Below are 27,678 nucleotides of genomic sequence, written 5' to 3' on the forward strand. Positions count from 1 at the left end.
TTGGAAGCATTTCCAGGCAAAATAGAATAGGTAAAGATGTTTATATGTCGTTTAGACATGAAAACATATTAATAAATTACATGTTGATGTAAGATAAATGTAATAAAAAAGAAATCGATTTTCTAATATTGCACCTGTCAATACAGAACGAAATATTCTGTAGCCTATTTTGCCGTCAATACTGCCGACGTTGTCTTTGCTGTAATCAAATCAGTATATATTTATGTTTAACATGGTATTTCATTTTATCAATGGGAAACATGCATGTGTCCAGACAAGGCTAGCAGCAGCAGCACCGCGTCAGAAACGTTTCTGGTGTGTAAAGACATAGAAAAATCCACGCAGCCGCCCTGCAGCTGACACGCAACAGAAACGCCACGCTCACGCCACGCCTAACTTTAACGTGTTAATTAGTGAGCTTTGGAGATGCTGGCAGGGTTTTTTTTTTCCCCACCAGGCTAGCCGTTCCCCTCTGTTGTGTCAGTCTTTGTGCTACGCTAAGCTAACCATCTCCTGGCTCCCGCCCCAAAATTAAGCAGATAGGCATGCGAGTGGTATCAATCTACTCATCCAACGCTCTCCAAGAGAGCAAATAGCCTATGTGTATTTCCCAAAATGTCAAACCTCATTTAAATGAACAAATACAAATTATTTGATTGGTTGACCACTGCCCCTGTCGCTTCAAGGTAACACCACTTGTGCAGGGACTGGCATTATCCACGCTAAAAGATTTTGTTATTATCATATAAAAGTGGCATTATAACAGTAAATTGCCTACACAAAATGAAATGCTATAAGCATGTATTAAGCTCAAAGCAGTATCCTAATGCCAACTTTAGCATTTAGCTCAAAGCACTGCTGTGCCTACAGTACAAGTGCAATCTCACAGAGCTGCTAGCATGGCTGTACACTCCTAGTCTTGTTACATTATATGTTCTGCACCATTTGACCAGTCTCCTTCTCACCAAAAGCTGTCCTTGTGCACACTTTTATTAAAGTCTCGAGGGGACAGGTGCGTCAGAAAAAAACTACTTTTATGGCAAAAGATAAGAAAAGGACCAGAACTGCCCGAAGCCAGAATCTCGGGACTAGAAGACTTCATAAATGGAAAAAAAATGTTTCAATCTGACAAGGATCAAAATGAGTTGACCTTAGGAAGACCTATGTCGGACTGAAATGTCTGTTTAATAACACTTGCGAGATTCAGACAGTATACAGACCTTTTCATACCAATCTCCTGCTCAAAACTGACAGATAACTAACTATTATTACAGTTGCTGCAAAATCTCATATAGCCTCGGGTATTATTTTCTAGTCACCTTCAATGACTCAGTCTGGTATAATAACGTGTATCATGGACCTAATTTTATAATTCCCCAACAGGCCATTCAGTCCAGAATGTGATGTGTTCCATGGTGATGTAATGATTTCCTAAAAAAATATATATATATATATATATATATATATATATATATATATATAACCTTCTTTCTGATCTTTGAAATACAGCGAACACCCCATGATGTTTGCTGTTACTAACTTGACATTGTTTGTCCTCTCTCTCTCTGTGCTTTGTCCATCAGGGGTGTTTTTTTTTTTTTTTTTTTTGGGACGTGTCTGTCGGGAGCAGAGGAGGCACAGCAAGAAGGAAGGGGAGGACGAAAATGCTTTGTTTTTGCCCCCACTGTGTACAGCGCGCTGAGAGAGCTGTACTGTAGAATATCAAAAAATGATCCCAAGGTTGAAGAGGTACTCAGCCATCAGCACTCCATCCTAGTGTTGCATGATCCTCTGCAAGTGGTCCATACATCTTTCGATACGATCATCCTTGTACAGGTGCGTCATTTTGATCGGCCATTTTTGGACTTTTACAGACCCTCATATTGTGGAACAATAATGCAAATATATATAAAACAAAATATGTCTGATTTTATGGTTCAAGGGTTGTAGAGGACTTTGTGGCTGCATTTCAACACGTTTCCTTTTTCTGTGCCTCTTCACCTTTTGGATAAGCCAAAGTAGACTGCAGTTGGTTTTTTTTGTTCTTGTTGAAATACTTCAATTGGTTTTATTTGATTCCAGATGGATATTTAAGTCTCAGCAGTCCGTCCACTTTGCTACTCTGAGCTGATGTCTGCAACCTTTCCGCATATTTTATCTGCAGCTAAATTTCCCCCTCAAGCAAAACAAAATGGACTTCCTGTTTGCTTCCTGTTTACACGTCAGTAGTAATCTGCTGGGCCCAAATCTTTGTCCCCTCACTTTATGGAAGGCGGAGCGATGTACCAAAACGTTAACCTTTATCTAATTTGTCAGCCCCTGAAAACCAAATACGTATCTGTCAATTTGAAGCAGATCAGCGATAGAATGTGCCCACTTTATATTGTTACACCCCCCTGAAGCAGATAGCTAAAACATATTAGCCTTTTACACTAGTACTTGGTTATGTCTTAATATATTTCAATTTTACAATTAGGCTTTTTTTTTTATTTAATAAAACATGTTGCAAAAAAAACAAAAAAAGATAAAGGAATACAGGTCTTAAGCGTGACAAAAATGCATGTGTAATGTACTTGATGTGCATTCTTCAGTTCTTGCGCTCAAAATATTTTCTCTCACACAAGGCTTTAAGTTCTGCTGTTTTCTCGCATTATTATTTGTATTATTCTATTATCACCCCAATTTCATTTTGCCCCATTTTGCCTGTCTGTTATTGATCTTTTATGTTTGTTTTTAAACTATGTTAAGTAACTTATTTCACTTGTAAAAACCTGTTGATATTTATTATCATTGTACATATGTCCTTATTTTTTATATGTGTATGTATACACAAATAAAAATAGAGATATACTCGAGGTGTGTGATTTTGTTCGTGAAAGCGGAAGTCCACTCATTTTACACATAAAGGTCAGTTCACTAGTCATAGGAAGTGCTCAGCCTATGGAGCAGTGTTATCACATCTGAGAAAATAACCCTGCTGATGTCATAGTGATGTCATCAGAGTTATCTTGGCCTGGGCTTGGAGGCTTGGAGACTGTAAGTTTATACCAGAAGGCTTCCATTCCAAAGTAAGGACATAGAGTGGGTGATTGGTCTTACAAAGATACGCTATTGGGTTGCATTATGGGTAATGTAGGATGCAGTCTTTCAGTTTCAGTGTTCAGTCGTGTAAAGGTGAGGATATCTCTGCCTCTGCTGCTTTCATTTTGACCATTCATTTTTTAAATCTGTCTCTTATGAGTCCCCAAATTCTATGGAAGAGCAACATTAAATCACTGAAGTACTCCTTAACACATATTTAGGAAGCGACTTGTAGATACATATTGGACAGTGTTTATATATTTGAAGTGATTTGAACCAATGATAACTTGGGTACTTACTTACCTCAAGGGTTACTTATGCAGTTATGTTTGGGAGCAAAAAATATAAATATCCACATATTGGTGTTTAGGAAGAAAATAAACACAAGTAGGATTACAAACTGGTGTGAGGCTGATCTTAATTACATGATACCTAATGAACTACCAGCTACGATAGGCTGACTCCATTAATTCAATTCAAATGTATTTGTCATATGATATAAAAGCAGTTCAGAGGGCGTTACATAATAACAAAATAAAACGGGAAAAAATGTGCAAATCAACAGAGACTCAGACTCTGTCTGACACATCATACAGCTGGAGATAGACAGAGACGGCCAGAACAAGCTTCACCTCCATTTTCTTGGTTAGACCCGGAGGCTTCATCCACTTCTTTTATACAGTGTTTGGAACAAGTGGTGTTGATGAAGAGGTAGCCTACTTGAGCTTATTATTACCCCTACAATGATGAAGATGGCAATGTTAAAGTGCTCATATTATGCTTTTTGGCTTTCCCCCTTTCCTTTATTGTGTTATATATCTTTTTTGTGCACGTTATAGGTTTACAAAGTGAAAAAGCCCAAAGTCCCCCCCAAAGGGACTTACCACCCCCAACAGGCGGCCTCTAGCTCACCCAGTGAGAGCGTTCGCCCCATGTTGGCTGAGTCCTGCAGCGGTGCAGGGTTTAAATCCGACCTGCTGTCCTTTGCTGCGTGTCATCCCCCATCTCTCTCCCCCTTTCATGTCCATCCACTTCTCTACAGAAAAGCCCCAAAATAGAAAATAAAAAATATTTTTTAATTATTAAAAAATAATATTTTTTTTTTTTTTTTTTTTTTTTTTAAAAAGAAAAGTTTTTTTTTTTTTTTTTTTATTATTAAAATATTTAGTTGTTGGCGGGCCACCCTCATACTCTGCTTCTGACTGGCTAGCAGTACTTACTGAGCATCTGCGACTCCCAACAAAGATGGAACAGAAGTGAGATGCCTCACTCTGTAGCTAAAACAGAGAGCTCAACACACAGGGTGAAAAGAGGAGCTGCAGTAATGTGCAGTACAACAAATAATATGGTGTTTTCTGAAAATTAAACCACGTAAACCTATTCTGGTGCAACCTCTAAATACAATTATGAACCTGAAAATGAGCATAATATGAGCACTTTAAGTCAGTTATTCTGTAGAATGGTTTGAAATATATTTCCTTTGACAAAATGAAGGCCTTGGAGCATATTCAAAAATACACACCTTAAAGCAAGTTCTCAAAAGCCTGTGTACAAACATCATAAACCAAAACCCCAAATTTTAGGACTAGAGGGGATGATTAGAATAGCTAAAGGTGGATTCTAACAAAACTTTATATTTATGTTTCTTGGTTTCCAAATCTCCATGTATTATTGTGTTGGTCATTATTTTTTTCTCAAAATAAGACTCTCAGTCTTTCAAATTATGACCATTTCCTTTTGGACAGGAACTCATATACACACAGGCTTATTTCACCTCTGAATGTCTAGAGTTGTTTTCATTTCCCCCCAGCCTGTGCTGCACAAGAACAACAACAGTCGAGCTTCCATGGACTTGCACAGCCGTGCCTGGTGTCAACAGAAGAAGCCACATGCTTCGTGCGGTCGACAGTCCCAGCTGTGGAAAAAGGCTCACAAGATGCATCTGATCTCAGTGTACTCAGCTGCGCCACAGACTCCCTCACAAAAGAAGAAGCTCTGTATGTGTTTGTGACTGGTGTGTGTGTGTGTGTGTGTGTGTGTGTGTGTGTGTGTGTGTGTGTGTGTGTGTGTGTGTGTGTGTGTGTGTGTGTGTGTGTGTGTGTGTGTGTGTGTGTGTGTGTGGGTAGGCTTTACTGAGCTTTTCAAGACTAGACCACAGTTCGCCCACCTGTTTGGGCTTATTGCTTTTTGAGTATGCTGTAAGCTATGTCAAACTATTGTAAACCACATGGAAATATGGTAATTTATGTCTGAAAACAGTATCAATTGATTCTCTTAAAGGTCCCATGGCATGAAACTTTAACTTTATGAGTTTTTTTTAACATTAATATGCGTTCCCCCAGCCTGCCTGGTCCCCCAGTGGCTAGAAATGGTGATAGGTGTAAACCCTGGGTATCCTGCTCTGCCTTTGAGAAAATGAAAGCTCAGATGGACCGATCTGGAGTGGCAGCTGGTCAAGGCCACACCCCCAACATCCACCTTGCCCCCCCCCCCTCTCTCCTCCTCAATAGCTACAGACACAGAAATGGCACATACTAAGGAATGCTCATTGTGGGACTGGCTCTAGTGGCTGTAATTCTGCAGCAAGGCTGAATTTCGGGAAAGAGACTTCAGATACAGTATTAGGGGACCACTAAGGTCTATATAAAAGAGACTTCAGATACAGTATTAGGGGACCACTAAGGCCTATATAAAAGAGACTTCAGATACAGTATTAGGGGACCACTAAGGTCTATATAAAAGAGACTTCAGATACAGTATTAGGGGACCACTAAGGTCTATATAAAAGAGACTTCAGATACAGTATTAGGGGACCACTAAGGTCTATATAAAAGAGACTTCAGATACAGTATTAGGGGACCACTAAGGCCTATATAAAAGAGACTTCAGATACAGTATTAGGGGACCACTAAGGCCTATATAAAAGAGACTTCAGATACAGTATTAGGGGACCACTAAGGTCTATATAAAAGAGACTTCAGATACAGTATTAGGGGACCACTAAGGCCTATATAAAAGAGACTTCAGATACAGTATTAGGGGACCACTAAGGTCTATATAAAAGAGACTTCAGATACAGTATTAGGGGACCACTAAGGTCTATATAAAAGAGACTTCAGATACAGTATTAGGGGACCACTAAGGTCTATATAAAAGAGACTTCAGATACAGTATTAGGGGACCACTAAGGTCTATATAAAAGAGACTTCAGATACAATATTAGGGGACCACTAAGGTCTATATAAAAGAGACTTCAGATACAGTATTAGGGGACCACTAAGGTCTATTTAAAAGAGACTTCAGATACAGTATTAGGGGACCACTAAGGTCTATATAAAAGAGACTACAGATACAGTATTAGGGGACCACTAAGGCCTATATAAAAGAGACTTCAGATACAGTATTAGGGGACCACTAAGGCCTATATAAAAGCATCCAAAGAGCACCATGTCATGGGACCTTTAAAGTGCCATATTGGTTTATGCTGGAAGCGTATTCACTTTTTAAATTTTTTTATTTACCACAACCTAACCATTAAAAACACTAAGCAAAGCAATTGAAAAGACACAAACTTCTATGTTCAACTGCTCTGGATTCCCAAAACCCACATCTCTATGATATGTGTTCAATTGAATAAGTAGAAGACAGCATCATACACTTTTCTGTGTAACCTTCAACAAGAAAATGCTGATAGCTATACTGTCTGGCTGACAGATTGGGGGAGTTTTAACTTTGAGCATCAGGTCAGGTAGGAACCAACAGACTGAGAGAAGGATGCAGTCAGGCTCCAGCTGTTTAATTTCCAGACAGCCAACAGCAGATGGGGCCCTAACAGTCAAGGGAGCAAGTTACAGTCCAGCTGGATTAGGCCTACTTGAAGTTATTATTACTTTTTACCTCAAAACATGAACATTATTAATTTTGCTTGCCTTTTTCCTAACCTGCATCTGGGCTATGGATCAGTGTTTGCTCAGTTTCAATTGAAATTAATGTGGAACTTATTTTATCACGCATTAATAAATAAGTCAAGCCTGTTGTTATTTATTTTTTTACATATCAAGCCACACTCTTTTTTTTGTCTAATCGTATTGTCATGTTGATTACAATAACATAGCCTAGTATATGCTAAAGTATATATTATATAATATCTATCTATCTATCTATCTATCTATGCTGCTTTGCCTTTCGGATGTCACGTGGTATCTTGTTTGGCATTTCTATTGGCCAATTCATATTAAACGTGTACCGGTCCCTTTCAGGCCGTTAAAAATAAGGAAGTTAGTTCCTCCGAACAATACAGCTTTTAAGTTAGTATCGACTTTTTTTTAACAATGTCCGTCGTTGCTACCCATATTTGACATTTGTATACAAGACTACATATTACACCGCGTGTTTTTGAAGTTGTAACAGTGTTTGTTTACAAGCATTCATTACGTTTTCGCGGAGGGATCCACACACAGCCGCTGGGTCAGGCGTGGAGCATAATTTGAATCGCTCTCTGCTCCTTATTTTGTCGTTTGTGTTCTCATGTTTTTAAGACCTTAATGCCTTTTTTACGACACAGTAGTCTATACATGTTTGTTTTTTTTATATATATATATATATATATATATATCTGTTTCAACGGGAGACAGCCCTTTTATTTGCCTTAAATGTATAAGGTAAGTTACTTGTTGTCACTCCGTTATATTCAGCACTAACAGTAACGTTACTGTTGCTACTGTTAGCTAGCTAGCTAACATTAACGTCCAATGTGAAGAGTTCATGATGACAAACTAACATGTGAAGAGGTCATGATGACAAACTAACGTTGACTTAAACAACAATTAGCGTTTGGTGTTCATTTTTTTTAGTTAGTCGGCGATAACAACGTTAACGTTACGTCCCTGGAAGAAGTCTTTAGTAGTAGTTCTGATGTGTAACGTTAGCTACAGCTTCATGCAAAATCATCTCATGGCCTACCAGCATCAGCCTGATTGGACTAACATATTAGGAATAACGTTACAGGTGACTTAACCCCCTGTTGTCGTCCATCTTAAGTTTTCCCTAGTGACTACTGTGTTGACACTTATAAGATGTAGCTAGCTATGTATGTATAATATCTTGTCATTGCAGATGGCTACCGTGATGAACACTGCTAGCACTGAGGGAGATCAGAAGGAGAAAATGTTGTCCCCCTCAGAAGAGGACGCCCCTCCTGTTTTTATTGATCCCTCAGACCCCCTGAATTTCTCCGAGCTTACACCTTGTCAGTTTGGCATCTCTGTCCAGAGTTTTATTCCAGGATCAGCCAACAGCAAAGGTGAGAGGACTGTGAGAGACGGTGTTTACTTTGTATTGAATCGGCTGTGCTTAGCCACCACTGTTAGTAGTTCGTGTCTGTCTGTCTGTCTGTGCTACCAGTGAAAAGTTTGGGGTCACTTAGAAATTTCCACTCCATTATACCAGCTGAGATCAGTTTCAGTTTTCAGATTACATTATGTGCTTACATAATTACACAAGGGTTCTCCAATGTTTTCTCAGTTAGCCTTTTAAAATGATATCCGATTAGTGAACAGACTGTGCATTTGGAACCTTGGATGAATGGTTGCTGATAATGGGCAATGTAGATATTGCATTAAAGATCAGCCACTTCTTTCTACAACAGTCGAGAACCCTTTTGCGATTATGTAAGCACATAATGTAATCTGAAAACTGCTGCCCTGATTAAATCTCTCTCTCTCTCTCTCTCTCTCTGTAGGGTTTGCCATAATCTGTAATAATAAACTTAAACCATTGTAAAAAAAGAAACCTGCATAATAAATCATACTATTGTTGTGTAAGTGACCAAAGTAGTATTATATTCAAAATTTACCACCACTGATGCATAAAATTAGATGCAAAAAACATCAATGGAAAGTATGACACCAATTGAGTGAAGTGGCATTCTTCCCCTCTTGCTTTAGATAAGTCTCGTCTAGCACAAATAAAAAAGGCAAGGCGGAAGTCCAGCGTTGGTGTCCGAGGCTCCCCAGAGACAAACTCCCTCATTCGCTTCATGGCACAACAGAGGATGAAGACTCCACCCAGCTTTAAAACTCCAGAGGTAAGATCCGTTCTCGGGATACAGTTAAGCAAATCTTGCACTCCTGGCACATCATACTGGAGTGTGAGGCAGCATGCAGATTGTAGTCTGGCTTTGTTGTTTTTCTTTCCATCACTGCCACAACTACAACTAGTTGTACACACTAGAGTCCGGATCGGGCCGAATTTTTCTGTCCGAGGCCGGCCCGCGTCCGACAGAGCCGTGACCGAACCCGGCCCGAGCCCGACAGGTATTATGAAATTTGTGTCCGAGCCCGACACAGTTAAAATCTCATTTTTTTTCCTCATACTAATGACAAATGTAGGCTACGTTTGTTTGTGTGGAAAGCCCACTTTTGTTAAGCAATTGTAGGAAGGCATTCGGAAATGTCAACAGATGAGCGCATCAGCGCACACGGGGCAACAAGCGCACCTTAATAAGCTGTTGCCTTATCGCGCTGATGTGACCGAGCCCAACCCGACCATAATTTCTAAATATCTGTCCGAACCCGGCCCGGCCCGTCGGGACCCGTCTGCCTCGGGTCGTTTCGGCACAGCTCGCCACCATAGACAGTATATAACGTGGGAGACCAAAACATTGCAGAATGGAGAACGAAACAGCAACCTCCTCACATAATTCCCAACAAAGCCCTGCAAAAAGCCCCAATAAAATAAAAAGTCCTAAAAAACAGCTCGCCCTAAATCATCGAAGGTATGGGAATACTTCAAATTTAGTCCGAAATGTAAAAGGTGTTGTTATTTGTGCTCTTTGCCAAATGGAGTTGGCATCCCACACCAGCACAACAGCAATGTGGGAGCATCTGAAACGGAGGCACCCCATTGTCACTCGTGAAGGAGACGATAACATAATAACGTTGGCTAAATTTAATTTCATGTTTGCGTAGTGTGTTGTGTTGCTTGAGCTCTGCGCACTTCGGTGGTGCTAGCTAACTATCTTAGCTCTCCGTGCAGTTTGTTCGTGCTAGGCTGGTGCTAGATAGTATCAATGGAAAGTGGCGCCTAGACAGCTGTGTTTAGCTAACGTTAGTTATCATCTAATGTTGGCTTGAATCGTAGCTAGCGTACGGCTGCAGAACACAGCTGCAGAACACAGCTATCTATAGTAGCTAACGTTAGCTACTAACCTAGCACGAACAAACTGCACAGAGAGCTAGGATGCGTTGGTTAGCCTTGCACCACCAAAGTGCACAGCTGCTTGATCTAGCTGACGGTAGCAAACAAATTGCGGTAGCTTTGTACAGGAGAGATTTATGTTGGGACTGTAAAACTGAAAACAGGAATTTTATATTGTGTTAAACACTCTCAGGAATGTCTATACTGCACTGCACGGTATTTTTTTGCACTACAACTTATTAATTTTTTAGAGTTATGAGAGCGTTATGTTTGTACTGTAAAAGAGTAAACGGGCCGGCCTTTCATTTTGTATAACAGTAAAATAATTATTTATTTAATTTTGTGAAAAGCAGAAGATTTTTTGCTGTGCAAAACTGTTTAATAAAGTATATTAAGATTTTTTTTTTTGGTACTTATTTGATACATTATGTTTTTTATTAATCCAGCAACAGAAAAATAAACGTTAGATTAATCGTCCAATTAGTCGTTAGATTAGTCGACTATTCGATAAAATAATCGTTTAATAAATAATCGTTTACCTCCAGCCCTAGCAGGTATACCGTCAGATATTGAGACTAAAGCTTTTTTTAATTTAAAAACTATTAAATAAACATTTACTGTGAATTGTGTTCTGGCTTCCCCTCTGTTTTAGGGCTGGGCGATATGGCCAAAAAAAAAAAAACTTCCGATTTAAATCGATTTTTTTTTTCCTCCCTCTACTTAAAATCAATCTGCAGATGACAAAGAAATTGTTCAAAACCAGTTTTATTTTGTTTTGACTCATACACACACACATGGGGCATGTATACCATTATGTTTATTCATGCCAATTTTGTGGAAATAAAAATTGGTTTGAGTGTTTTCCCTACCAGTTTTGTTTTTTTGGGGGGCTATATATTCAACAACAACAAAACAGATGCGTGAGATGAAGCATAGACATATGTGAGACATAGGCCTACAGGTAATTCACTTCTCGTTCCTCGCTAAAAGTTCAAATCATTTTAACGTTATTGCGCAACCTTGCCCCTATTTCCATCTGTTGCTGAGTAACGTACGTTAACATCCCATGGTCTCTTGATATAAAAATGTTGTATACCTAAAAAAAAAGCCCTCCTTTTGGTGTTTTTTTTCCTCCTCCTTTTTTTTTATACGCATTTAGTACTGCATTTTATATGTTGAGCCGCGAGCCAGAGTTCCTCAACACGGCCTCTGGTGTCCCGCATGGTGCTCCTTCAGGTCAGCTGTAGCTGGTTGTTCAGTTATCCCAGAATAGGTGACTGTCAGCCGGGGACAGTGCACCGCGAGCTACCGGTCATTTCGGCGGAGATTACGGATAAGTAAGTAATGAAACGACTGGTTAAGAAAATAATTAATTTTAGTCCCTGTCGCTGCCATGTTGTTTGTGTCTCACAACAGATGATTTTATTCCTTTCTTTTTTTCTTCCCACTCTCACCGGTAGCCATGTTGTCACTTGCTGTTTCATGTGTGCTATGATGTTGTTGTTGTCGCTTGCCATACTGCTATGTGAAACTAATGCTACGGAAGCTCCGGGGAGCCAAAAATGCGCCATTACACAAAAACTTGATTTACTTATTTTTTTTTTTTATCGGCAACAGAAAATTTGAATTAATTCATTTAATCGATTTTTTTGCCCAGGCCTACTCTGTCTGTAACACGCGTTAATAACAATACTAAAGACCATCTTGCGAAGGGATCACACCAGCTGGAACGCCAAATCAGTCGTTGCGGCAGGAGCGTAAAGTGGGGGGCAGAATGGACCCTTCCCGTCTTCTAATTCTATGACCACTACTTCGTCATTGCAATTATACAAGCATTACTTCTGGCTTTATACACTGTTGAACGGCAGGTGGCCGTGGTAACTTGTATGAAATTGCTTAACGGTTTGTCACTGACCGTTTGCCTAACGTTACCGCGTCCACCTGCCGTTAAACAGTTTGACGAGCGGCACAGGTCGGTGTAGTGAGTGGCCAGTGCCGCCAGGGTCATCGGTTTATGCTGCGGTCGCAGTGGCGTAGACCACCGGCAAATGCCGCGGTAGTGAGCGCCATGTGCCGCCAGGTGATCGGCATATGCCTATGTACCACAGTGGCTGACCATCAGCCACTTTTTGATCTTAGTGCTACTGAATAATTTATTAAGCACAGAACAGATTTGTTTGCTTTTCTGTGCTCTAATTCTCCCTTTGCTAACTCAGGAATGTGGCACAAATATACCACCATAATTTATGACTGTATGCTCAAGGAAGACCTTGAAAATTTAAAAGTAGTGCTTGAAAAATTACTTGAAAGTCCTTGAATTCCATTATGTCTGTCTGAATCCTCTATTTACTTAAAACATTTTGTGCTTAACATTTTTAAATAAAACCTATATCATTACATAAAAAAGGTGGAAAGAAAACCCCCCAGAAGGCTTGTAAAAGGAACCCACCAATAAAATAAAGATAAAGATGGCTGTACATGCTTGCCACAAATTTTCCAATGAATAAATATTTTTAAAATATCTAAAAGAAAGAAAAGAATAAATTTCCAAACAAGACATTCTACAGATAAAATAATGTAGGATGTATAGAGTATTAGGGTATGGGTGGCAGTAGCTCAGTCCATTGGAGAGGTGCCAGTTCACCTCCTGGGCACTGCCAAGGTGTTTTTGAGCAAGGCACCAAACCCCCAACTGCTCGGGGCGCTCCTCCAAGGAGCAGCCCCCTCACTCGGACATCTCTCAATTAGTGTGTTTAGCATGTATAGGTCCTGAGCATGTTTGCAATTCAGGCCTTTGTTCAATGTGATTGCAACTGTACTAACAGAGTGAAAATTGTGAATTTCCCCTCGTGGGATAAATAAAGGCATTCCTCTATAATATGACCCTTCCCTATAACCCCCAGCCTGTCGGTCCTATCACGAAGCCGTAGAAAACGCTGTTGTGCTGGTCATAGAGGAAGTGTAACCACACACACACACCCCCACACACCGTGACTGCACGCGCTCTATTGGCATTGCGCTGACTCACTATGACTTGAACAAGTTGCAGAGACAACGTAGTTTCTCTCCCTCTTACACGCCTCAGGTACCAAGATTTGATTTAACGTGAGTCAGTACTGACGATGTAATTTGGTCAGTACCCTTAACAATAGAGTTCAGTACCCAACCCAATTGTTAACATCAGCATATATTCTCAGTTATGATCAGTTGAGAAACACAATGCTTTTGTGCTATGCACATGAATTAAGCTAAAATCTATATTCAATTCAATTTTATTTATAGTATCAAATCATAACATAAGTTATCTCGAGACACTTTACAGATAGAGTAGGTCTAGACCACACTCTATAATTTACAAAGCCCCAACAATTCCAGTAATTCCCTCAAGAGCAAGCAGTGCGACAGTGGCGAGGAAAAACTCCCTCTTGGGAAGAAACCTCGGACAGACCCAGGCGCTCTTGGTAGGCGGTGTCTGACGCAGCGGGTGGGTGTGATGAACAGTGGCGATAGTAGTCACATTAATAATGGAACAGTGACTGGATGTAGCGGGAAGCTGCAGGGTTCAGCAGGACGCAGCATGACATTGCAGGGCATCGCTGAGCTCAGCAGGGAGTGCAGCAGGACCACGGCGCGACAGCTGCAAACAAGGTCTTGGTGCCAACGTTCTCCAAGGAAATACGCTGGGGAAAAAAGCAAAGGACTCCGGGGAGTAAACTCCCCAGAAGCTAGGATTAGTAACAAGCATTTCTGGGACGGGCGGCACACAAATGGTAATAGTAATAGTAACAGTAATAGAAACAGTAATAGAAAGGGAGAGGAGAGAGCAGCTCAGTGTGTCAAAGGAAGGAAGTCCCCCGCAGTCTAGGACTATAACAGCGTAACTATAACAGGTAACTAAGAGAGACAGGTCATAAGGAGAGGTAGCCTTTCGGGCTTAGAACTCTCCCCCTGCCGGATCTGGCTTGGCTGGCCTGCCTCCCTCTACTTTGTTATGTATTATTAATCTAACAATTATGAAGAGAAGCAGTTGGGCCAGTTAGGTGAACACTGCAACTCCTCACTCCCTAACTATAAGCTTTATCAAATAGGAGAGTTTTAAGTTCATTCTTGAATGAGGTGACAGTTTCTGCCCCCTGAACCCAGATCGGACAACAAATGTTTTTTAAATACACAGCTTCCATAAGATTTTCTATCCTGCTCACTCATTGCTTATCATTAAGATGGCATGTTTCTGCCCAATGAAGGACAGGAGGTGGGCACTAAAAAGCTTAAGCCAATGGCACGGGTCTGCTCACAAGCACAAATGGTTTGTGCTAAGGATGTAAATGAAAGCTATGCATTTCGCTGCATGTTGGCAAATTGATGCATGTTTGGACCACAGTGAGCAAATAATGGACAGCAGAGCATTGCATTATGCTGCAGAAGGGGTTTAAGAAGTTTCTATGGACTTGTGGCACATTTTTCCGACGGGTAAGCTACCAATTCTTAGGTCTGCAGGTGGTGAGTTTGATACAAGAAGGATCAGTTTGGGGTCCAATTTAGCTTGAAGGAAAGTATTCTTTTACTCTTGTTATGAATAGTAAATGACAGAATCTTCTGAAGCATGAGACTTACTGTTAGTTGGATAATGCATAGCTCAATAAACCTGTAAAAGTAATATTCCTGGATTGTGTGCGTGTGGAAGGAGTATGTGATAGATGTGCTGCCTCTCAGTAATACCACTTCTGTAATTTCAGAAGTCTGTGGCCTGTCAAACTGCATCGCTGAGCAGATATGTTTGTGTTTGCTGTCTCAACTCTCAGCTTGTCAGAGGTAGCCCCTTTCCCCGGGTCGCCTCCACGCTGAGGCAGAAGATGGCCTCCTTCCAGAGCCTGATGGATGTGGAAGAGAGTGAGGTCTGTGATCCGATGCCAAGGCAGGACGACAACGCTGGAGGATGCATCAAGACAAGAGATTATCTGTCTGGTGAGGCTGCCTCATTGCCCCAGGATTAATAGTTTCATTCCTCACCAAGGGTCTATGCCAGTAGGATTTCTTTATGATGTCTGGAGGCACTGTTCAAAAGCAGTGGATTAATGCATAGCACAGTGTAAACCTGACAACCTCTTACAGCAGTCATTCCTTCTGAGCTTGGTCAGCTTGTTAAATGGCCCAGTTTCTGAGATGTTTGTTGCTGAAGTGAGACTTTATCTCGATTCCTTTGATCAAGTTGTTTTTCAAGAAGTTTTTATTTATTTATTTTTTAATGATTTTTATGTTTATATTTGATATGTGATGTTTTATCTTAACTGAGGTGCCCCAAAGTCCCATTTGTTTTTGTATGTTTATATAATGCATAATTTCAGGCTTTTTTTCTTTTTCTTCCAGATGGGCACAGCCATAATGGAGGGAAGGAGAACTACCCACCAATGATGACGTCCGTACCCAGCAAGAGGCGGCGCCTGGGCCCCCGGGAAGGGTGTGAGGTTGAGATTAGAGAGGGCAGCACTCCTATCTCCAACTTCAGTCTGAAGGAGCAGGAGGTACACTCACCCTGACCCTGTTTACTTTTGACTGCTTTCAATAATTTAACTAAAAGGTTTTCCCTCTCCGTACTTGGCTTCCATTGAATCTGCTGATTATTTTTAACTCCTATATGCACTGGTAGATCTCAGTGCAGCACAGGGCCTTTTTAAATACAAGCATATCCAAAAAGAGAACAAGATCTCTTAAGCAAAACAAGTTTGATTTTAGTGCTGGGTGAGGTTTATTTATTTATCATTGCATCTGTTTGTCTTACTCTGAGCTTTTACTTGTATTCTGTAAGGTGCAATATCATATTTTAAGTTTTCTGTATCATTCTAAGCACAAAAACAGCAGTTTGGTAAATCTGCAATTCCTCTATCCGTGGTAGTAGTGTTCTTGCTGTTGTAATGCTGTGCAGCAGAATGAAACCGTGGGAGTTCCTTAATCATATCCACTAGAGCTGGGACAATATGCTTTTGTCCCGATTATATTCTTTCACAATACATGGGTGCCCATTCGATTTGTGTTATTTTCATTTATTGCTATCCCATGGTATTGCGATTTTCTCTTCCTTCTTTAACCAAAACTGAAGTTGAATAATACACTTCTAGAGAAAATATATCATGAGACTTTTCTAAAAAAAAAAAAAAAAAACGCACATCAAATTTCAGTACAGAACATGGATTTTCTGCATTTCTGCTTTCTGTCTGTTTTGCTGGAAACAGATATGATGTAGTCGCCGTCAGCAGTACCGTATAAACAGAAAATATTTATGCGACTATAATTTTTTTTTTTTCCCACCCCTAATATCCACAGGAGGAAGAAGAACCAGTGACACGAGGACCTCTGCCATCCACTGAGACCGTGGAAGAGGCCAAAGCCGTGCTTATATCCCCAACCCTTCACACTGCTCTTGAGCTCCAAGGCTGTTCCCCTGCTAAGAACCAACAGGTGAGGTCTTAATCCAGACTGCAACACACACAAAAGTTAGGAAGGAATAATGTGATAAAGCCATTTGAGTAGCAGAACATCTATACCATTTTCCACATTGAAAAAAACCCATTAAAAAACACAGCTGAAACCAGTAAAGAGATGATGTGTAATTGACAGCACAACCAGATTCATTCAAGCAGAACTCTTTTTAAAGTGAAGTGACATTTCAAATGTTAACCAGCCAAGCATACAATTTTCTGAATGAAAAGTGTAATGGCCGTTGCCCACAGGCTCAGTATAGCACGCTTCCGTTGCAACATGGTGCCAAGCAGTAATCCTATGCTTCACAACTTCAGCCACAGAGCAGGAGATAACAAGGTAGGGCTGGGCGATAAATCGATTTTATCGATTAACTGGAATGTGTAGTTAACGTTGATTTTGTTTAAATGAAAATCCTTTCATTTAAACGAAATGAAATCCTCCCTTTCTCCTTAACATCCGCTTACGCTCCCCTCTGGGATAAATAAATAATAAATAGTCGATTCATTACTTACTTATCCGTAATCTCCACCAAAATGACCGGCAGCTCGCGGTGCTCTGTCCCCGGCTGAGAGTCCCCTATTCTGGGATAACTGAACCACCAGCTACCGCTGACCTGAAGGAGCACCATGCGGGGCACCAGAGGCCGTGTTGAGGAACTCGATTGCAGCTCGACACATCTGCTAAATGCTGCTGATACGACCGAGCTGTGACGGAGGTCTGTAGCGGCCTAAACAACTAGCAATCACCGCTCTTTAGCACGGAGCTCCTCTTCGACGTTTGTTTTTACCGCTAGTTACTACGAAGGACCTTGCTACAGATATGCTACGTTCAAGAGACCATGGGATGTTAATGTACGTTACTCAGCAACAGGTGAAAATAGGGGCAAGGTTGCGCAATAACGTTAAAATGATTTGAACTTTTAGCGAGGAACGAGAAGTGAATTACCTGTAGGCTGTGTGAAAACAGCTGTATCTCGTGTGTGGGTGTGGAACACTTTTTTTTTTTTTCATCTGCAGATTGATTTTAAGTAGGGGGAGAAAAAAATCTATTTAAATCTTAAATCATATTTTATTTTTTTTAATCGGGGATTTTATTTTTAGGCCATATCGCCCTGCCCTATAACAAGGCAGACCTACTGTCAAGTGCTGTCTTTGTTTTAAAGTCCTCAACCTGTCTGGTCATGCAGGCAGCAAGGCAGAAATCACCATTTTTAGAAATGTTACTATGACAGTTTTGAATAGCCTCTGTGGTTTGGAGTGTTATTTCCACTCCTACATTCATGTTCTTACTTTCATCTCACAGCCCCAGTTTTCTGATCCGCTTTTCTATGGCATTATCGAAGCTGTGTTTGTGGTGTTAAGCTACTGCTGCTCTTTGAACTACAGTGTAACAGAAGGGGGGTGGGCTCATGTGTTCTCTCTCAACAGGACAGTCTCTTTGAACTCCAGAGCCTCGGCCGACCACCACCCGATGATGATGATGCTGCAGCTGCTTCACCAGCTGCAGGATCGTCATCCCCCTTCCACATCCTCTCTGTCCCCTCTTTGCTGGAGATGAAGCCCACAGGTAAACACACACAGAGCTCCAGTGGCCATGCAAGAAGAACTGGCCTTTTATCTTGGTTCAGCCCGGCCTTTGAGGCTTGGTATGCTTATCGTGTGTTCCATTTGTACTCGCAACTCGGCAACCACCGAGTACCCCAAGCTAAAAATCCAACATGGCGGCTCCGTGCATCAGTTGTGAAAGCTGTAGGAACACACAGTTATAAGCACTTCTGTGTTATTTGTTCACGAAGTCAGTCGTATGCGCAGCGCTGTCCATATTTTATCTGTGGACAATGTTGTTACTCCTCATTTCCACAGCATGCGTAACGGCTGCGGACCGTCTCCGCTGCGTGTCTGCTGCGTGCTCCGCCGTCCGTCAATACCCACCAGGTCCGGATTTGTTGCGGAACGGCTGCGGCCATGACTGACAGATGTAGTCACGAGGACCCACAAGTTCTCGCGAATTCACGTAGAATAGAACCACAAAACCAACAACCGTTAGTTTCCATCCAGAGGAGTAGAGGGGAAACAGCTCTGAGCTGTGTTTTCAAGGTGTTTATTTTGAAAATTAACCGGATATTTATTTTGTTTCTGGGCTTGACTTCCTGTCCCGCACTATCTGCCGTGTGCTGAATTGCTGCGGAGCTCTCCGGCGTCCATCTAAAATAGAAGCTCTGCTTATCTGCTCTGGAGGGCTGCGGACTGACGGAACTGGGATGGAGTAGGGACGCAGATGTTCCGCAGTCTGTGGAAATACACACATTGACTTTAATGGCAACCTAATGACTCCGTCGACGTTCCGCATCCAATGGAAATTGCCGGTTACCCTGTTTGTATGTACAAAAACAGCGTAATGCATTGTTATAAACTGGTATTGCAGTATAACAATGGCTAACCTGGCTAGGCTAATGAAAACGATGAAATCTGACAGTGAATGGAACGCATTCAACTCGGGTGTGACGGCATTCAGCTTCCGAGTTCCGAGGTAAATGGAGCGCTCGAAGAGCTAAGCTTGATGCGGTGTATCCAGGCCGCGTACCAGGAGAGAGGAAATTCATGTTAATCAACAGCTTTTGAGTTTTTTTTGTTGGAGAACACCACGTGTATTTTAGTTAAAGTGTGTTTCTTTAGTTACAAGGGGAGTCTTAATGGTTCTCACTGCCAGCGTTGGTATCAAATAGAACATCAATGTGCAACAGTTGTGCAATGTAGGGATCAGCCGCCATCACTCGAAAGACCTGTACTTGGATTAGCAAATTCACTTGTCCCAATAGTGATACCACAGACATGACCTAGTGACCTAGTTTTTTTTTTTTTTAAGTGGTGGGAAAAGCTGCAACTTGTCAAATGTGTAGAAACAAGATTTACTTAATGATAAGTAGGTAGTATTTATATCTCCGTTACAGTTAAATTATACATACAGTTTATTACTATCAATAAGTTGAGTTATAAAATGTAGGTATGTCATACGAAATATCTTCGCATAGATTAATTACTGTTTTTGCAAGTACCCTGAACCATAAATAAATTTGTAATCGTCCTGTAAGAGACAATTTAGAGTTTTACCAAATATTAATAAAAAGTCAAGAGTTTATAGCAAAGCTTTACTTTCTGCCTCTGCATACATTGTGCAATGGGGGCAACAAAAGGTAAATGGCTTATGTGCGTCTTTGCAGGAGAGGATGACTCCACCGGGACGTCCACGGCTAAGAAAACAAAAAAGAGGGTGCGCTTTGGAGGTCCGCTCTCTCCTGAGTTCTTTGATAAGAACCTGCCCCCCAGCACACCGCTACAGAAGGGGGGCACGCCGGGCCGGGCACCCACACCAGGCGGGAGCTTACAGCCGCGCCCAGTGCTGAAGACGCCGCAGAGGAGTGAATCCCAAACGCCGCGAGCTCAGCCAGATCCCAGCAGCCCCTCTGGGTTTGGTGCCTCACCTACACTTGCAATGCCCCGCAACCGCAGAATGCCGTCTGTGGGAGAGGACGGTGAAGAGAAGGATGGAAAGGTAGACAAGATATATTTTAGATTATACTTGTAAATAATAACTGGATAAAAGTCTGAAGCGGTCACTTGTGTGAGTTATGTTTTGGTAATTGTATATTACTTACAAGAACCAGGATATGCCCCACTATCTGTTCTGGATTGTACATGATACAGTCAGCATTGACCAACATTGTTCTTTATTTTGTTGTCCTAGATTGTTTTCCCTTCGATGGAGGAGATTGACTCGGCGGTGACGAGAGATACAGGTTCGTCATTCCAGTTTATTTACCCTGAGAGTTGTAATGTATTGTCTCTAGTAGAATGCAGTCAGACTCTGTTTAAATGATAAACAGCATTTTTAATTTGCATTTTCAGAATGTACGTGGGACCCTCGGCCGTTGAATTTAAACACTGCCTTCAGTGAGGAGTCTCTCTCACAGATTCTGACAGGTGAGCTACCGTCATGCTTCACCATTCTTTCCTTTCATTGCCACTCAACTTTGTCTTCGTCTTTCCTGTTCTCCACCTTCTCCTGTCTCCTGACACATTTAAAAGTGTCAAGCTATAAGACTTAACAGAAAAAAAATGTATGTTTTTATTTGTGTGTAGCTCAAACAGCTCAGGTTTATCATTGAAAGCAAGCCAATTGCCAGTCCAGTGTAGAAAAATGGAAATATCAGGCAAATTTTAAACCAATGTTTGCAAGTATCCAAGACAGTGCAGAACCTTTTGATATTCGGATTCAGCTGTATCAAAGTCCTGGGAAATGTATGCTTGGTCTCTGTTTATCATTAACCATGCTAACCCACATTATTAATATTACCTACAGCTGACCGTCTCAACAGGTGTCATTTTAGCTGAAATACTGTCAATTTCCCCCAGAGTCTGAGACTAAGCCCAGCACCACCTCCCAGATGGATGCCCTGGATGAGCCTACATCCTTGCCTGAGAAGCAACATGAAGCGGGTGTGGAAGCTCCGGCCCAATCTAGAAACCGAAGGAAGAAAAAGGTCTGCCATCCTTACAGCTCCAGGGCTTTTATCTACTTTCTTGGATAGGTCATTGGGGGGTTCACAAGATCTATGACCGGATTATTACTATCCTCTACAGCTTTCCATACTGCTAGAATTCCATGTCAAACACCGAAAATGTCATAAATAAATCTCTTCCACAGCAGCCAGGACCAGAGCATGCATCCAGCGGTGAGGCTCCAGCTCACTCCGGCAGTCTAAAGAGAAAGGTCTGCTATTACCACAAACTGCTTTCAGTTTGATCTCACTTGTAGAAATCTCCCTTTACCAAACAAGACATCATTTTAATAATTTAGGCACCATTACATGCTCTTATCCAATCTTCTGTTTAATTCCACTGCATCTGAACTGAACCACATCTGAGGATATCCACTTTAAGTGTGTGTGTGGCAGAGAGACGGTGTATGAAGTGTATCCTAATGCCAACACTGTGGTCCCCCAGCAGCCAGAGGAGAGCGAGCCTGGGAAGAGGTCGGCGCGATCAGCTGCTAAGTCGGCCGCTGGGAAGATGAAGGTGAGTTGGAGGAGTTGGATTTCTCTTTACACCGCTCCACTATTGGATCTGCAGAAATGTCTGTCTGGGAGGCAGTCATGGAGCTGATGGCGTGTGTGTCCCAGTGCCGATGCCTTGTCTTTGATACCAGTTCCTGAATGATACCGCTTTTGATACAACTTTTACAAAATAAAATTTAACTAAAAGAAAATGACATTAGACGTTGCGGTACAGATGTTTAGTTCTCAGCACCTTTTGCATTTTCCACTCAAAGCTGTTTAACAATATAAAAAATAAACTTGAATTTGTCGGTTAACACAATGGAGCTCTACGGCACAGAGGAATAAGATGAGGCCTTGGATACACGCACAATCCATTTATTGTTGGTTTTAGCGTTTTCATGGTAGGCTATTTGTTGATAATAGGAAAAATATAGAATATCGCCAGACTTATCGTTTAAGCACATTCGGACCAAATTAATAGGATAATCCATACGAGTACAACAAATGAAGAGCCGCAAGAGCTGTGCTTCTCACTCACTACACGCATCGCTCCTGATGGAAGTCTAGGGCTGCAACTTGCAATTATTTTTTATTGTCTATTAATTTTTTTGTCTAATAGATTACTTATATAGTCTACTGTATAAAATGTCAATCGGTGTTTTCCAAAGCCCAAGATGGCGTCCTCAAATGACTTGTTTAGTCCACAACTCGTGTATATATTAATTTTACTTTAACAGGTGTGAAGAAAACTAGAAAAGGTTCACATTCAGCAAGCTGGAATCAGAGAACTTGTTCTTGTTTTTCATAAAAAAAAAATAACTCAAAACTATTATCCATTATCAAAATAGTCAGCAATTGATTTAATAGTTGACAACTAATCGATTAAAAGATGAATCTTTGCAGCTCTATGGAGGTTTATCCAGTACAACAGTACAGCAGCTGCTTTGTAGTTGGCAGTCCATTCCCTTATGCACCTAATGACTTTGAAGCTCCCATTACAGCAGTCTGTTTACTGAGCTAGTAGTGTCTGGCTCGTCTGACGGCTTTGTTGTAGTTCTTTGTTTTAATATACGCTCCAATAACGATGTAAATATCAATGTAAAATCGCCCCAGGACCTGTGGAGAATGCTTTAACAATAACCTGTATGATCAGATGTTTTGTGATAACTGTTTTCATTTTAATGTAGTATTTTTTTTTTTGTGTGTGTTTACAGGACATTTCTCCTGAGTTGTCTAAATTATTATTATTATTATTATTATTATTATTATTATATTATTAATTCAGTAATCCCCAGCCTCTGACATAGCGCCTACACAATGATCCACCGTAACCTACATACAAGTTTCAATTGGCATTGACATGTCCGTCCAAACCGTCCTGATGTCTTTCCACAGATGACCTCCACGGCGACCCGGCGGTGGAGCAGGGGCGTGGACCGCTCCCTGTACGGCTCGCGGGCGTTCGCCTCCAAGAACCCCAACCTGAGTCCCATCACTGAGACGTTGTCCCTCACCAGCCAGTCTCCAGCAGCGCGGCACACTCTCTCTACCAGCTGCACAGGTAAAACACGCAGGCAATAACTTCAGCTTCTAGTAGTAGTAAGTAAACATTAATCACGGGTTTGGCTTCTATGCTGTTGGGTGGAAAAAAATATTCTTTTTTTTTTTCCCCATAACGTACGACCTTTCAAAATCACTAAATTTATTTTTGATTCCTGGAAAGGTTGGAACTTTTGGAGGGCAGCAGCTATTGGTACAAATTAATTTCCCTGATATATTTTTGTCCTCATGTCTTCCAACAGGCCCAAATCACGAGACCCACTTGAACCCTGAGATGGCCAGCGACGCTCAAGCGATCGGTCACCTTACTGTGACTAATGCCTTAAAAGATCCTTCAGAAGATTCTGTCACATCTCCCAACTCCGTTTTAGAAAGCCCCACGGGGGACGGCAGGGGGCCGGCAGGGCCGAGGGCCAGAGGGAGAGCGCTGCAGAAAAGGAAGGTCGGTGTTGCTGCTGATAGCCTGTTCTGTGAGGAGACTGTGGACCAGACTGGAGTAAAGACAGAGGAGTCCAGTGAAGACCAAACCACTACAAACCTCCAGGCATCAAGGGCAACCCCTCTGAACCCCACCGAACCTGAACGGGGACAAGTCAACGCTGAAGATATTGCCCAGACCTCTGCCGGTACACACTGCACAGACTCCGATGGGAAATTACAATGCCATGGCAGTCTGGACGCACCCTCCTCCGACTGCCCACCTTTGGCTTTCACTTTGAGTCTGCCGGCACAGAGAAAAGCCAAGCGGGGCAGGAGGAGCTCGGTAAACCGCTCAGTGCTACAGGAGCAGGGGCACCGGGCAGAGGAGCACCCAACCAGCCATGAAGTGGAGGCGAAGGGACGGGCAGACCAAGCAGCTAGCCAGCAGGAAAACATCATGCCAAGCTCGGATAGCCAGGAGGTGGGGGGGGTAGCCGGTGTGGACCTCGCCCCGTGGCAAGCTGACTTTAATTTTGAGGATGTGTTCCGGCCTGTCGCCACTAGAGGGCAGCGCTCAGTACGCCGCAGCCTGAGGAACAAGTGCAGTGCAGAGGAAAGCAGCAACAGTGCGGGTCTCGCCTGGCTGCCTTGGACCTCCCCCGAGTCCAACTCGGAGGCGCGCAGGAAGACCCGCGGCCGGCGGCTCTCTGCGGCTCCACCTGTCAAACTTCCTCTCCCCGAGGAGACACAAGACAGCGCTTCATGAGACTGTAACCTGACGACATGAACTGAGATTAAATGGGATAACTAATGCATTCATCGCACCTTCATACATACCTACCCTGTTTTCTTAAAGTGCTCATATTATGCTCATTTTCAGGTTCATAATTGTATTTAGAGGTTATATCAGAATAGGTTAACGTGGTTTAGTTTTCAAAAAACGCCATCTTTTTGTTGTGCTGCACATTGCTGCAGCTCCTCTTTTCACCCTGTGTGTTGAGCTCTCTGTTTTAGCTACAGAGTGAGGCATCTCACTTCTGTTCCGTCTTTGTTGGGAGTCGCACATGCTCAGTAGCTAGGTAAGGACTATTAGCCAGTCAGAAGCAGAGTATGAGGGCGTGCCCAGACAGTAGCTAGGTAAGGACTACTAGCCAGTCAGAAGCAGAGTATGAGGGCGTGCCAGGCTAGCAGCTAGGCGAGCATTATAACGTGTGTTCCAAAGTGACCACGTTTGTCTCTGAAGTAAAGGCTGGACTACAGTAGAGCTGTTTGGAGCAGTTGGTGAACAGTGTTTTCTGTTGGAGATGGTAAGTCCCTTTGGGGGGGCGGGGACTTTGGGCTTTTTCACTTTGGATGCCTATTACATGCACAAAAAAGATATATAACACAAAGGAAAAAAAACGCCAAAAAGCATAATATGAGCACTTTAATATTAAATGGAATGATTTCCCAAAGAACAGGCAGATTGTTTTATATTGGCTAAAATGTCGATGCCTTTGGTCTCTGAATTATTAGAGCTGACCGGTAATTTGTAGCCGGTTTCCCCTCCGCTAACCAAGCCAGTCAATACACTGAGCCCAATCATCTCTGCAGACCACCATCCAATCAATATCCAACCACTCAGCTGGTAATCACCGTGCATCTTCAGACGCGCTCTCCAAAGTCATTGGATCGAGCATCTCCAAGTCAATATCTACGCTTTGTGCCGAGAAGATGGCCGTGCTGCATTCACCATCTGTCAAGCAAGGCTGGCCAGGAGGAGGGGGTAATAATAATGGAATAGTAATGGAGGGAGAAAATGTGGCTTACACATAGAAATCTAATTTATAGGCTCGAACAATTCTGTTTATTTGTGGTTGCTAACTTGTTTTTCTTTTTTTAACCCCTCCTCCCAAGTGATCCAAACTGTTGACATTCAGGAAAATGTCCAGAAGAGGTCCCCGGTTCATTGCATTATCTGAGCTTTTAATGGATTGTTTTAATTCTATCTGTCGTCAATAATTAATAGTAATAGCAAGTCCGATTAAAATTGTCTTCAATTTTGCACCAAATTAGAAAGAAGTGTGTGTGTGTTCTTAATGAGTTCTCTGGAATGTCTAAATGTCTAGACTCTGATTGTGATTAAATGCTTGGGTTGCAAGTAAAGACACATCGTTTGATCAAATTGTGTTCATTTAAACGGCTGATTTAGACTCCATTGGAAAGGAATTCATCCAGCTAATAAAAGAGTCACTATCTCCGCAAATGTGATTATCCAGCTGTGTGGTCACTTCAGATCAAGTACGGCAGCTTTTCTTTCACATCAGCCAGGACCTTTTTTGTCATAAAGTGATTGAATCGCTACATAAATGACCATTCTGATCGACATTTTGCACGCAGCCAAATGTCTGGAAGTCAATTGACCTCTAACCTCAGATTCCAGCAGTCAAGAGATTGAAATCGTCCGTCTGTCAGAGAAGAACGGAGCGAACAGTAACTAAATTGAGTTTCAAATTCAGTTCACATAGGAAAATTGGCTCCCAGAATGATGCATGGCTGTAATCTATCCATCACTGGGTAATTGACTCGCCCCTTTTACATCGAGTCAGAGTCACTTGGCTGAAGGACGCCAGAGGTTTTCTGGCTCAGTGTGTGCCAAGGTCTCTTCTGTATTCCCACTGGAAGGCCGATGCACACGGTCATATAGCCGCTCTTATAGCTCCCTCCTCGTGGTGCTATTGTGCCATCTGGTGGAGGGCCTGGGAAGTTGCAGTCGCCAGGTATTCATCCGTCAACTTGATCAACTATGAGGAGATGAAAGAAGTCACGGGAACTGCCGGTTATGGTCAGGAGAGCAAATCATTTACTATAAGCACGTTCATTTGTGTCAAAGGGGCTGAACAAGAATCCCATCAAGGCTTGTGTGTTTCCTGTTTTTTATTTTTTTTCATAACATAATGTGCCTATTTCGTGGCTTTTCTTCTGTCTGTTCATAAAACTTGTAACTGGGAGCGTCTTTGTGAATAGGCTGTTTTATTGTGTGTGTGTGTGTGTGTGTGTGTGTGTGTGTGTGTGTGTGTGTGTGTGTGTGTGTGTGTGTGTGTGTGTGAGAACAGCCAAACTGCTGCACCTCTATACAAGTGGGTGTGGGGTGTGTTTTCTGTGTGTGTGGGGGTGTGTAGCTGAAACCCCTGTCCCTGGCAGACGGGCGTAGTGAAGACTGCTTAACCCAAGAACAATGGGGTCCTTTGACCAAAAATGAAGCCCCCCAAAAGACATGTGGCCTCCAGTCACCGTGGCAACCCCCCATGGGACAGGCAGCGGGCTGACAGCTGGAGAGGAGGACTTACAAAAATGGAGTCCATTTCTTTCCACTGAAGCTCCCCTTGCTCTATATCTTTTTCCCCTCTCCTCCCTGTCTTCCTCTACTCCGTGCCCTTATGAATGTGGGCTACGTCTCAGTTTACAGCTTTATGTGATTGACCTTATGGGCTGGAATCACCACCTACCGACTCCTGCTCACGCACAAAAAGAGTTTAAAGAGGCCACAATAAATCAGGTCTTTATGGGCTCTTGTTGCAGTCATTGGTAAGAGAGCATTGAACTCATTGACAAATATGGGGCTGAGCCACGCAATTTCACACTCACTGTACACTTGATTTTACGCCTCATTTTAAAACGGATGAGCACTTTCTGTACAGACACAAAGGCACAATCAGTTATTTGTACTTCCAGATTTAGAGACTTTCGTCTTTCAATTAGTTAATTAGTAGCTGAATGGAATTAAGTTGTCCCGGCGCCTCAGTCTCTTCTGTGCTCGATGCTGTGAGCCCTCTATTATTGGTGCTCCGAGGCGCGCTCTCTAATCCCGGCACAGCTCTCCTACGGAGCTGAAGACAGCAGGA

At 42.2% G+C, this 27,678-nt stretch overlaps 2 protein-coding genes across 9 annotated transcripts in view; both read left to right on the forward strand.

Annotated features, from left to right (window-relative positions):
- The window catches only part of sema4c (sema domain, immunoglobulin domain (Ig), transmembrane domain (TM) and short cytoplasmic domain, (semaphorin) 4C), a 128,980-nt gene extending 126,125 nt beyond the window's left edge, over nt 1-2,855 (forward strand). For 2 of the 4 annotated variants that reach the window (XM_039803237.1, XM_039803238.1), the window contains one exon: nt 1,584-2,855. The gene's annotated coding sequence lies outside the window, so the exon portion shown is untranslated. Of the gene's footprint in view, nt 1-1,383; nt 1,407-1,583 lie in introns of those variants that run through there. The other 2 variants (XM_039803239.1, XM_039803240.1) reach the window with 2 other exon arrangements.
- A 4,498-nt stretch (nt 2,856-7,353) lies between these two features.
- On the forward strand, nt 7,354-24,741 carry cdca2 (cell division cycle associated 2). 5 transcript variants are annotated; one of them, XM_039804233.1, is made up of 15 exons: nt 7,354-7,742; nt 8,197-8,383; nt 9,027-9,166; nt 15,081-15,243; nt 15,646-15,800; nt 16,600-16,734; nt 18,186-18,324; nt 19,979-20,310; nt 20,503-20,554; nt 20,664-20,738; nt 21,171-21,298; nt 21,466-21,528; nt 21,765-21,833; nt 23,210-23,375; nt 23,617-24,741. In XM_039804233.1, exons 1-15 carry the CDS (start codon nt 7,734-7,736, stop codon nt 24,558-24,560), a joined length of 2,757 nt encoding a protein of 918 aa, XP_039660167.1. In that variant the 5' UTR covers nt 7,354-7,733; the 3' UTR covers nt 24,561-24,741. The 5 variants fall into 5 exon arrangements, with proteins under 5 accessions (XP_039660167.1, XP_039660166.1, XP_039660164.1 ...); XM_039804232.1 differs by having other exon boundaries at nt 7,355-7,742; nt 21,463-21,528; XM_039804230.1 differs by having other exon boundaries at nt 7,355-7,742; nt 21,762-21,833.
- The last annotated feature ends 2,937 nt before the right edge of the window (nt 24,742-27,678 follow it).

This window comes from Perca fluviatilis, chromosome 6, assembly GCF_010015445.1.
Source record: "Perca fluviatilis chromosome 6, GENO_Pfluv_1.0, whole genome shotgun sequence".
Taxonomy (NCBI): Eukaryota; Metazoa; Chordata; class Actinopteri; order Perciformes; family Percidae; genus Perca; species Perca fluviatilis.

Bases quoted from the DNA above. Each gene is read 5' to 3' on its own strand.
- cdca2 (XM_039804229.1), top strand. The intron at 8,384-9,026 runs GTGAGAGGACTG...CTCTTGCTTTAG, and splicing joins AGGATCAGCCAACAGCAAAG to ATAAGTCTCGTCTAGCACAA. The intron at 20,739-21,170 runs GTGAGCTACCGT...AATTTCCCCCAG, and splicing joins TCTCTCACAGATTCTGACAG to AGTCTGAGACTAAGCCCAGC.